Source organism: Trachurus japonicus, chromosome 16 (assembly GCF_045865225.1).
Source record: "Trachurus japonicus isolate A0001 chromosome 16, Traja_1.0".
NCBI classification, from domain to species: domain Eukaryota; kingdom Metazoa; phylum Chordata; class Actinopteri; order Carangiformes; family Carangidae; genus Trachurus; species Trachurus japonicus.
The window spans coordinates 32,567,783-32,580,799 of record NC_140922.1 but is presented as its reverse complement, the minus strand read 5'-3'; the positions used below and the strand labels follow the sequence as shown (position 1 = coordinate 32,580,799).

The 13,017-nt window shown below is 39.6% G+C and overlaps 1 protein-coding gene across 1 annotated transcript in view; it reads right to left on the bottom strand.

The window, feature by feature from the left end:
- The window catches only part of LOC146972690 (uncharacterized), a 52,450-nt gene that overhangs the window by 16,770 nt on the left and 22,663 nt on the right, over window positions 1-13,017 (bottom strand). The window contains exon 14 of the mRNA XM_085803090.1: window positions 6,704-6,748. Coding sequence (XP_085659216.1) covers window positions 6,704-6,748 — 45 coding nt within the window. The remainder of the gene's footprint in view (window positions 1-6,703; window positions 6,749-13,017) is intronic.

The following is a 13,017-nucleotide window of genomic DNA, read 5'->3' as shown; positions in this document are numbered from 1 at the left end:
ACGAAATTGACCGTTATTTCTAGGCTATTTCTATTTATTAAGACACAATTAATTGTTATTTCGAGGCTATTTCTATTTATTAAGACACAATCAATTGTTATTTCTAGGCTATTTCTTGACATTATCACATAATGAACGGCCTGTAAATTAATTACCAGAAATGGTTATATGTCATTGTAAATCATGTCATCTGTGCTTTTTGTGCTCAACATGGTCAGAGTTGATTAAACTACATGTGATCAGCTGTTCTGAAACGGGATTTGGCTCTGAGTTTGTTGAGCCTGCTTTCTGAAACAGAGCCAAGGATCCCTGAAAATGAAAGAATTCACACAAAACAAACATAAATTGCACGCAAACTAATTGTTTCCCGTGAGATAAAATCTATCCGCCTCTTGTTTTTGTGGTTTCCTTGGTTTACTTTTCACTAGTCACTTCCACCCTCTTTATGCTGACTCATAATTTTCATGCTACTGTTGGTGGGGTGTGTCACGTTCTGAGTCAGTTCTAAATAAGAATGACTTGACTTGACTTGCATGTTTTAAGGAAGGCTTTCACATTATTGCACCAACCTCGTCTGTTCTTTAGTTTGTAGCTTTAACAAACAAGTAGTTAAGCATTAGTGTTGACATATCGTAAATTCTCGAAAAAAGCTGAGTCTCAAACAGACTCCAGTCTCCTGTACTGGGCCGGGTCTGGCTACAGGTTTGAGCAAATAAAAGCTCAAGAGTCTCAATTAGAAGCTTCTTTCTATTTTCTGCAAAGTTATTGTGAATGTACAAAACCCTAACCCTACTCTTTTAAACAGTAACAACAGAACCATTGGAGAGAATTTCCCATCTTTGCTGAGCATAAGATTTGTTCTAAATGAAATAAAAGCCTGTCCCATAAAGACGCATGTGCTTAATATAAGCTGGGTCAGTTTGGCAGGTGAAGCAAATAAAAGCCCAGGCTTCTGTTGGAGAATTATGGTACTGAGATGATTGCTTGGTGATTTGGTCCAGTAGCTATATCAAGAAGTTACCTGACCAGGCTACAGGTAGCTCAGAATAAAGCAACTTGCTTAGTTCCACATGTCCATACACACTAAAAACAGTTGGGTTAAAAAATAACCCAATTTTAACCCAACTGCTGGTTCAAATAAGGACAAACCCCTTTTTTGGGTTAATTTTAACCCAACGCGTTGGGTTATTCTTTTTTTTTTCTTTTTCTCTTAACCCATTGGGTTAAAATAACCCAAAAAAGGGGTTTGTGCTTCTTCAAACCAGCGGTTGGGTTAAAATTGGGGTTGTTTTTATTTTAACCCAACAGTTTGGTTGTTAAAAACTACAGAGTGCGCTCCAAAGCTTTCTACCAAGTGACACCACTGTCACAGAAATAAATGGCAGTGGTGTCACTGGTTAACAAGTTTGGAGCGCTCCCTGCAGACCTAGATTGAAAAGTGGTAAAATGGTCCTTCAAGTACAATTACTTATCATTAGTACCTCTTCAAAAGAGAAAGAAAACTTTCTTGATTGATTATCTTATGTTTTAATACAAACCTATTAAAAGTAAACTCTTGTAAAAAAAAAAAAAAAAAAAAAAAATCCAATTACTTGAACAACCCAGGAATTGGGTTAAATGCATAGCCTCTAACCCTGAAAATGGGTTACACTCTGGAAAAATAACCAAAAAATTTAACCCAACACCAATAATTCAGAAATTGGGTTACAGAGATAACCCAACATTTTTTAGTGTGTACCAGACTAGCAATGAATAAAATAAAAACACCTAAAAAAAATGTATAATAGGGTGCTGGATCTAAAAGAGCTCCCATTTAAAATATTTATTAAACAGTGTGTAACATTTCAAGCTTCTTCTCCGTTTCAAGCCGGGGCTCTTCCTCTGTGGAAGAGATTGAAACATTACACTATACTAACGAAACGTTCGAACGCTCGAAACGTTACTCTATAAAAACTCTGGGGTGGCGTTTTGAGATTTACCCACCCTGGGACCAAAATGTAGCCTCCCTTAAAGGACTGCATTTGTGTACATTTTATTTAGAAGAATACAATTATTTATTTCAACTTGATACACATTTACTGATGATCCAATTTTATATGTTATTTAACAACAAAAGACTGTGTTCAATGGAAAAGTTCAAAACAACACATTTTAGAGATGTAATTGCAATACCGTGAGAATGTCATACCGGCCCATGCCTAGTCTCAACAATAAAGAAAATAGTAATGACTAAAAAACAAGAAATATTGTACAGAAGATTATCATGTTTTTCAGATATACGAGACAGACGTCAGAAGGTCGATTTGCAGAACCAACTTAAAACAGACAATGGTGGAACATGGAACAAATGACCACTTTTTGTTTTCGATGAGGAAGCTTATAAAGTAAAAATCCAAATCAGTATATAATATAACTAATGAGGCGTGACAATAAGAAGTATCAGTGGTGTAACTGGGGGTGTGTCAGATCTTTGAGAAGAAGTGGAAACATCAATGCACATATGATACCTAGAATCTAGATTCTAGTTTTCTATGATTCAAAATGAATGCAAAACTCCTAAAAATTGATTTTTTCTTTTAAACGTGTTTTTTTCTTGTCCCAGCCATCAGGTCTTTGTTGATTGGTTCATACTGAATGTGCTTATTTTTTTATTTATTTTATATTTTAGCCAAATGCTAAGCTAATGTATATAAAGCCTTATTTGTTTTATTCTTTTTTTATTGCACTTAGTCGAATCAGTTTTGAATACATTTGATCAGATGTGCAAATCAAGTGGGATTTTGCTTAATTTTATTGGACTAAAGATCCAAAGTAGATTCTTGATCTTAAAGTGTTGTAATCTGTTATTTTTTTTATATTTTGGGGATCCTAATACAATTTTGTGTCACAATACAACATAGTTTATTACTTTATTGATAATAACAGACAAAAATGTTGGGTTTAAATTAGGTTACAGACAAATCAGATCAAATCTATTTCAAATTAAGAATCCTTTTGAATCAATTTCTACTCCAAAAAATAAGTGAATTTGTGCACCTGTATCACAGGATTATCAGGATTTTTTCATGCAGCAGCTTTAGACCCGGGTGATGCAACAGATAATTCATTCTGCATCAGACTTTGAATGTTTAAATATCTACATTGTCTAAAAGTGTGCAAAGAATGACAGTGTTGGTGTAAGAGTGAAACCATGCTCTGCTCTATCTACTTTCATTGTATTGCGCTTCTGTCACTTATTAACTCAGTATATTTATCTCAGATCTTTGATTTGAGACATAACATAACTGGGCCATAAACTAAACATGTCTGAACTTTAACATACATTTACAGTAAGAAGAAAAGAAAGAAAAGAAATGTGAGTTACTGTAAGATAAGTAAGACATTTCTGAAAAGTAAAACTCAGATGACTATACTACATATTTTCCCACAGACCTAAATGAGACAGAAAACTTCAGAAACTTTCAGAAACTAATCCTTGTACTTCATCATTCAGTCAGTCATCTGTGTTGTGCATCATTTGAATTCACTCGCAACCAGACTCACACTCTGCTCTATCACTTTCACTTCCTGGCTGTGGCAACAGTGGTGCACGTGTGAATGATCTTTAGGTGTTTTTCTTTCTTTGAACTGAAAGTTACGGGGAAATTGGGGAATTCTTAATTGTGAAAGTTAAAATTAAGAAATCATGTGGTGAATGTTGATAAAGAAAAAAAAAGTCTTACAACTTTAAAACTGCACCGTGAATCAGTGACATATGACACTCAGTGACTCTTCCTGTTGATATGGAAGGTCAGATGTGTCATGTTTTTATAAGAGTCACAGGTTCATCTGCTGATCAAAACTCAAACTCAAAACCAAGTGATGTGTATAATCAACTATTATTGACATAAACTGTAAAAATCTCAATTTCATTTCACAATGATCATTGTTCTGTCCGGATCTGAAACTGGTTTTCTTCTTATCACAAAGGGCGGGGGACGAACAAATAAAATAACATGCTTTTCCTGTCTGGGCTTCCGTACCATGACGAGGTCCAGCATAGAAAAATTCCTAGACACAATTCCAAAATAAAAGCATGAGCTCAGGGCCGGTGGCCGCTGGCATAAACACTCTATGCAGTTGTTTAGGGCCACAGCCGTTAGGTGGGGGGCCACATGATCAGAAAGGTACCGGGGTTCATCAAGTCATTTAAACATCCTGAGGTCTGCTCTGCACGCTATGAGCTTTATATGTAATGTGAAGTCAATATTCAGCTTCTTTTATCTCACATTTGAGACATTTGGTGAAAATAGAACGGCAGAATGACAACATTTGTGCTCAAAAAGCAATCTTACAAAATGTCATTTTAGACTTGTTTTCTACACTTATCTATTACTGTATTCATATCCTATTTCAAGCACCAAAACAGTTCATTCTCATGACTGAAGGTGTGTTTTCACAAGGGATTTGACATTTTTCAAAAAGCAGACCTCAAATTTCCAGAATTTGGCCTAAATTATTTCTTCATACAGTGTTCTAGGACAAACTGGCCTCAGTGTGCTTACAGCGGAGGTTCTAATATTTAGACATAAAACACTTGAGTGTTGTTACATCTGCAAGTATCTTAAAAAGATACATTTAAGAAAATATGTAAAAGTTGAGAAAATGGCCTCAAACCTCAGAGGGCATAAACACGCCTGTATTCAGTTTTAACCAGTGATTTGGTGTTTGCGCTTAGAGTGCAGGGCCACAAACAAAAAATCTTGTTTAGGGGGCCACCAAAATCCTAGGACCGGCCCTGATTGAGCTTTTTTTAACTAAAAACTTTACTTGAGACCTCGCTACAGTTGTGTGTCGTGTGTTGATGTTCTGTACTAATGAACATCTGAGATCTGGATTTCAGATCCAGCTGCCTCCACAACACACTTGAGAATTATTTGGACCAACTATTATTAGCGACACGCCTCAAATCAACAACTAAGCTCACACTGCAACAATAAACGTGCATGTGTTTGGACTGAAGGAGGAAGCTGGAGAAGCTGCAGAGGTTCATGAAATACCCAAACTAGAACAAACTCTGTGGTGTAAACACAGACCAGAAAACTTCATGGTAACCCACTTGGTAGATTTTGGTTTTTCCTGTGTACGAGGGAGTGTTTTTATCTGTTTGTGGCACAACAACAAATATGTGTCACAGCCACAGGACTGTTTTAAAATCCACCACCACCATCTCCCTCATGTGGAGTGTGAGCTCATCCTGTCATACCTCACTGTTAGTTAATAGTTAATAATTATAAAGCTGTTGTATGTCCAGTGGATTCATGTCTTTGTGTGAAAAAGGGCTTTGACAATAACCTTTACGATCAATTTACTGATGTGTAGCATTTGGTGAATATATGTTAATTCCCAATCAGTGGAGAATGGGGGAGAATTAAATAAGTTTATGCTTCTTCCTTCTCCTTTGTTATTGATATTATTTTCTGTTGTCTTAACTGTTTTGATGTGACTTTTCTTTTTTTATTGTATTGTTTACATACCATTCTTTCATTCATAGGCTCGTTGTGTGATGCAACCCACATTAAGGACTTTCTGACTTTCTGTCTAATCTCATTTCCAGAGAAACCATAGAGCTGTGATGACTGTGTTACACTGACTCATACAACATTCCCAAGTACTTCACTGGAGATCACTGGAACGTAAAACCTCTATTTATAGGAGTGTGTGTGTGTGTGTGTGAATTGAAATGTAACGGTACAAATTTCCCCTTTTGGGGACAATAAAGTCTATCTATCTATCTATCTATCTATCTATCTACTATCTATCTATCTATCTATCTATCTATCTATCTATCTATCTATCTATCTATCTATCTATCTATCTATCCATCTATCCATCCATCCATCCATCCATCCATCCATCCATCCATCCATCCATCCATCCATCCATCCATCCATCCATCCATCCATCCATCCATCCATCTATCCATCCCCCTCTCTGTCTTTCTTTCTTTCTTTCTTTCTCTTTCTTTCTTTCTTTCTTTCTCTTTCTTTCTTTCTTTCTTTCTATCTATCTATCTATCTATCTATCTATCTATCTATCTATCTATCTATCTATCCCCCTCTCTGTCTTTCTTTCTCTCTACCCCTTTCTCTGTCTTTTTTCTTCCTTCCTTCCTTCTTTCTTTCTTTCTTTCTTTCCTTCTTTCTTTCTTTCTTTCTTTCTTTCTACCCCTCTCTCTATCTATCTATCTATCTATCTATCTATCTATCTATCTATCTATCTATCTATCTATCTATCTATCTATCTATCTATCTATCTATCTATCTATCCCCCTCTCTGTCTTTCTTTCTCTCTACCCCTTTCTCTGTCTTTTTTCTTCCTTCCTTCCTTCTTTCTTTCTTTCTTTCTTTCCTTCTTTCTTTCTTTCTTTCTTTCTACCCCTCTCTCTCTCTATCTATCTATCTATCTATCTATCTATCTATCTATCTATCACCCTAACCCATTATAAAAAGTGTCACATTTTAGGATAAATGAGCAAGTGTGTGTGTGTGTGTGTGTGTGTGTGTGTGTGCGTGCGTGCGGGGTGTTCATCATTGGGAAACTAAAGTGATACTCATACACCCACACACATTGTTAGACACACACCCACACACCCACTCATACACTGAGGTATGTGAACTGAGAACTCCCCCACACTCCCCCCATGAAGGATCATCATCAGTACCTTTCCACCGGTTGGTCCGAAGCCTCCCTGTTGTCCTGGATAACCCTGCACGAGACAAAAACAGAAAAACAGAGATTATAGTCTGGTCAGATTATTATCAGAGGGAAACAAAACAACCCCAACATGTCTCTGGGAAAATTTGTTGAAGCAGCAACTTTGGAAACTGCACGAGTTATTATTGTAATCCCAGAGTAAAAGTACAGAGGAAGGAAGTGACACTCCTTTCACTTCCTCATACTGAAGCTTTCAGTTCACTATGGGACAAGTTCAGAGTGATGTCATCCACTGATACGTAGATGGAACAAAAATGATAAAATAACGTCACTGAATAGTTCTGCTAATGTCATGGTTTGTCTTGTAACATAGGTAGGTGGGCAGATTGGTAAATAGGTCATGTCAGGTTGATGGGTAACCAGGTAGATTGGTTGGTTGGTATGTAGGAAGCTAAGTAGGTAAGTAGCCATAGGTAGATAGATAAGTAGGTAGGTCATTGGGTTGGTGGATGGGTAGGCAGTTATCTAAGTAGGTTAGTAGCAAGGTAGTTAGGTAAACAAGGGAGTGGCCAGGTAGGTAGGTAAGTGAGTAAATTGGTAGTTAGGTAGATAGGTATGTTGCTAGGCAGGTAGGTGTAGGTAGATAGGTATGCAAGGGATGGCAAGTTTATTTGTATAGCCCATTTTAAAGAATCAGTTTGTCTCAAAGGGCTTTACATTGCATCATATCTAAGTAGGTAAGTAGGTAAATTGGCAGATAGGTAGGCTGCTCTGTAGTCACTGTAGGTAAGACAGGGTAGACAGGTAGGTGGGTAGCTAGATGGGTAAGGGGCAGGTAGTTAAAGCAGAAGTAAGCGATCCGGTGGTTTTGGCTAACTTCTTGTCAGCGGATGGAGTTAGCAGTCCCCGCCCTCGTCCCTACGTCACCACATTCACCACATGCCTTGGCTGCATGGGCGTCGCACCCGTGGGGGATGGGGGTGTTTCGACACCCCCACTTTTATAGCAAAATAATTTCATCCCCCCCACATTTTCCAATGGTAAACCCGTGTGCCCACCCCTCGCTGTGCACCAGCATACAAAAATGGAGCGCACCTCAGCCTCAGCCTCCTTACGCTGCATGAAAAGGCAGTGGTCGAATTGAACGGGCATTCACCCAATCACAGACCGCTGTCCGCGACGCGGCCGCCGGGCCGGGAAATTTGAAGTCACAGAGACGGACTTTGGTTACGTGCCAGTCGGAGCTTCTCTCACTCACCGGTGACTGAAAGTGAACAATATTGAGAAGAGACGAGAAAGAAGGAGGAGGCAGAGATGCTAAAAAGGAAGAGGCATCTTTTTCAACTCAAGTTTGTACCGGTGAGTGAATGCAGAGGAAACCGGCTCTACGCCCCCTCAAATCAACACTCTGTCAGCGGAGGTAAAAAAAAAAAAAAATGCTCTCATTGCTTATAGGGCAGTGATCAGCTCCGGTGACCGCGGCGCTGACTGTTTATCCCCGTATTAATTAAAACCAGACGCGACCCGACACACGGTGCTGAAGCACGGACCAGCGCGGTCCAACTTTTAATTCTCGGTCCAGACTCCGAACCCGCGCGTGTGATTGGGTTGGTTAGACACACGTCAATCGCTCTGGTCGAACCTCACCGCTCACAACATGTGTGCGCGCGCCTGTTTGTTTGTGTGAGAGAGAGAATCAACACATTACCCCCCACACACACACACACACACTCTCTTTGAGAGCAGACAGGAAAGACAGCAGTGTTTTTCAACCTTGGGATCAGGACCCCATGTGGGGTCGCCTGGAACTCAGATGGGGTCGCCTTAAATGTCTAGTAATTGAAAAAAAGAAATTACTGATAAAAATATTTTTTAAACTAATTATCATATATATATATAAAAATATGATTAAAAAATATGATTAAAAACACCACACACAATCCTAAACAACTGTAAGAGAGAGAGATTTTTTGAAGTAGCCTAATGATAGTTCATTTGTTTATATTCTGTCTGTTCAGCAGGTGGTGGTGGGATTCATAATGGATTAGAATTAGAAGTGTATCTAAAAAAAAAAGGATTTTTACTCCCCTCAACAAATACAAATTCCGGATGCTTTGCACACCCCTAATTGCTAGTATTAGTGCGTACTACTAAAATATTGATTGAGAATCGCATATAAGACCCAAATGACACGTTAAATAATAGGCCTACTGATAGCAATATACAGCACTTAAATGCAATTTTTACTTGCTTGGCTGGTAAATTATCTGCCTGGCTGGTAAAAAAAATTCACTTACCAGCCTGAAAAAGTTAGTTTTGGACCCTGATTGGAAGCTTACTCTTTTGGCGATCTAAGGTGGGCTCAGGGCAATGCCTATATCTTTTCGAGAGAGTTTTCAATCCAGCCATGAAGTGCAGAGTTTTTTTCAGGAACGTCGTAGCATAGGTAAATCCACCGTGATAACTACGTGATAGTGATTAAAAATTGCATTTTGTGATTCAAATTGAAATTCAATTTCCGTTCTTTGGAACACCCCCACATTTAAAATCACTGCTCCACCCCTGCTTGGCTGCACACACAGAGAGGACTGCCCCTTTATGCCATTCTCTCTCCTCATTGGATAAAGGTTGTAGGATACGATAAATGTTTTCTCCTCGGCACAGAGCAGAGCAGAGTGACTGACAGACCCGTGTTTCGGTCCAAACACTCTATGTAAGTGATTGCTGTCGGAAGATAGAACTATTTAAGACTTATATTAACACAAATATATCACTTACTTCTGCTCTAAGTAGGTGGGTCGGTCAGTAAGTAGATAGTCATTGGGTAGGTTGGTAGGTAGGTAGATAAGTAGTTAGGTAGCTAAGTAGATGAGTAATAGGTAGGTCATTGGGTAAGTGGGCAGCTAGGAAGGTTGGTAGGTAGGTAGGTTGCTAGGTAGCTACTAAAGTGTGTGGGAGGCAGGGGCGATTGCTCTAAGACTGCAAGAAAAGCTGCTTCCACTAAAACATCCAAAAATAAATTGAATATGAACTGTTGTGTTTACATTTCATTGACTAAAAATGCGTTAAAGACGAGTTTGTTCAGAATCAGCTCCTTACTGCAGGCCGACTGACTGAGTTTCTTCTCATACATTCCTTATAGTGTCTCAGTGCATTAAACCCGTTGAAGCTCAATGTCCATGGGCTTCAATGGGTCAGCAGACAAACTAGACAGTCATTGGATTAACGCTGCGATGTTGTCAGCGTCTCTTGGAGGGAATGGAGCAGTGGACGCTGGGCTTCTGCATGATGATTGGAGAATCCATCTAAAGGCTGAATCCCCTTTTTGATTGACAGTGGCTTTGAAACATTACACCGGCACCAAAGGATTGTCGAGTTCAGCCCCATTGCGAATTTTGTGAGTGAAGGTCGAGAGAACTGCAACTAATTTCATGGTATTAGCTTGGCGATATAGAACATTTCCATTGTACATATCATACATTGTAAATAAACACAATCATAGCATTTCTTTGTTTCAGTTTAGCATAATTCTCACATGTCCTTGTTCGAGTTTAATGTAGTTTCGTTAGATCGCATTCTTTCATACTGCAGGATAGGTCGTGGGATGGGGTATAAATAAATGGGCCAATTTTGGGCTTCCCTAGCCTCGTAAACCAGCTGCTCCTGGAAATGCAATTCATTTCATTTCTGAGGGAGAGTCTGGCCTCATCCCCGTTGTAAGCGTTTGGCCTGAACCCCTCAGAGGGCCGAGCCAATCAGCGTCGATGCTGTGATTGACACAGCACGTTGGCCAATCAGGGACCGACATGGTGCAAAGCCCCGTCACTACACCAACTTGCTGATTGGCTGAATGGGGTTGTCTGTCAACGCTACTACTCCCGCCCAGCCCAAACGCTTACAGGCTCTCCCGAGAAATGAAATGAAATGCATTTCCGCGAGAGGCTGGTTTACGAGGCTAGGGCTTCCCCTCTTTGAAAGATCATCAGTCGCCACTGGTGGGAGGGTTTCGTTTTTCGGAATATCAGCCTGTGCATATTCTCATTTGTCCAGGTCATAGTATCTCAAAGGAATTTTCAATCGAAAGCAACTGGACTTGGTTATTTGTCTAGGAAGACGTTAAACCTCTCGGGGAGCATACGTCAGTCCGACTGCCCACAAGTCCGACGGCTCATTTCTCCGACTACCCATTCTACAGTGTTGAGGTTAGGTTTAGGGTAAGGTTAAGGGTTAGGGCTACTTAAGTCGGAGAAGTGGGAGGTCGGACTGATGGACGCAAAAATAAAGAAATGTATGGTCGGAGTCGGAGAAATGGGTAGTCGGACAGACGTCATGCGCCCAAACCTCTCATCAGTTCATGCTCGCATCTGACCAGGCTGGGACTAGTCCAACTCAAATGCAGCGATTTCCTCTACTACCTCTTATCAGAAGGAAAGCGGTAGAAGGACAATAGCGAGGTTTGATTGATTGATTGATCATATTAATTTCAAACTAAACAAAATTTATATCTCACATAGAACAAGAAAAACGTCCTTTTGAACTTGGATCTGTTAATACAGCGAAGGACACAGCACTGCCACTGCAGCATGTTTGAAAGTCTTGTTTGATTTTTTTTGCCAGCGCAGTTCGTTAGTGCCCTATGTTGTTTTAACGACAGTCGTTGGAGTCACTTGCCACTTGTGAACAGTAGTTGTTCTTTGAGGCTAGATTGTTGAGATTGAGATTGAGATTGAGATTACTTTATTTATCCCATAGGGCAATTCTGTTTCTACAACTGACCGCCACACCATAATCACATACACAGGCATACATACAATTGAGGAGGAAGTGCAAGGACAGTGCAAATTTGCAAGTTTGAGATCAAGTAAGATAAAATACAAAAATGTAATAAATACATGAAAGAGCAAATATACGTAAAAAACACATTGTCAACAACAGTACTAAAAACTAAAAACTACAGCTTCAAGCCAGCTGAGCATTCAACAAACTAATGGCCGAGGGCACAAAAGACCTTGAATAGCGATTGGTCTTCCTAAGAGGCTGCATGTAGCGTCGCCCTGACGGCATCAAGATGAACTCACAGGCCAGAACATGATTCTGATTATTAATGATGCATGCTGCCATTTGTGAGACCCGTCTTTCCCAAAGGGAGTTCAAGTCAGTAAGTTGGGTGCCAGTAATTTTCGAGCAGACTTTCACAATGTTATTTAAACAGTTCCTGTCCTTCACTGCCAGACTGTTAAACCAGCAGACGAAAGAGAAAGTGAGGAGGCTCTCAATATATGAAGAGTACACAGTACATAAAATAGAATTTGAGACCCCGAAGGAACTGATTCTCCTCAATAAATGAATCCTCTGTTGAGCCCTTTTGACCACTGAATTGGTGTTGATGTCAAATTTAAGCTGGGAGTCAAACAGAGTACCCAGATATTTGTATGAATCAACAATTTCTACATCCTCCCCATGGATCGTGCTTACAGTGGTGTTTGCCTTGTGTTTCCTGAAATCAATAACTAATTCCTTAGTTTTTGAAACATTAAGGTCAAGAAAGCTGTCGTCACACCACTTAACAAAATCAGGAAGAGCGCAACCGTGATCTGACTCTGTGCCTTGAAGAAGTGACAACAGAGCCGTATCATCTGAAAATTTAACAAGGAAGCTGTCTGCTTTAAGGCACCTACAGCTATCAGTGTATAGAATAAAAAGTAATGGGGAAAGGACACATCCTTGTGGTGAGCCAGTGTTAGAGATCAGAGTTTTGGACAGGACCCCGTTGACTAAAACCCGCTGTGTCCTGTTAGTTAAAAAATTTAAAAGCAAGGTTAAAAGATGATCAGGCAAATTAAAATAAGACGCTAGTCTCTCGATTAAAATATGTGGTAGCATCTTATTAAAAGCCGAAGAAAAGTCGGCAAATAAAAGCCTGACATGGGATTTGGGTTTCTCCAGGTGTTTGTATATGTTATCGAGAATAAAAAGCTTAGCATCGTCCACTCCCTTATTTCTTAGGTAGGCAAACTGAAAAGGATCAAGTCTGTCTACCACAAGAGAAAGAACCTCATTTTTCTAAATTTTCTCAAAATTTTTCACCACGAGAGAAGTGAGGGCCACAGGTCTGAATGCTTGTAATTCCCGGGGGTTTTTAACTTTGGGAATGGGAATAATTGTGGAACATTTCCAAATTGAAGGGAGAGTGCATGTGTCAACACACTTCTGAAAAAGATGAGTAAAAACACCACTAAGTTGCTCTGCGCAGTGGTGCAGTGTGCGACCGCAAATATTGTCAGGACCTGGAGCTTTACTCTTTTTGGTTTTCTTAAATAG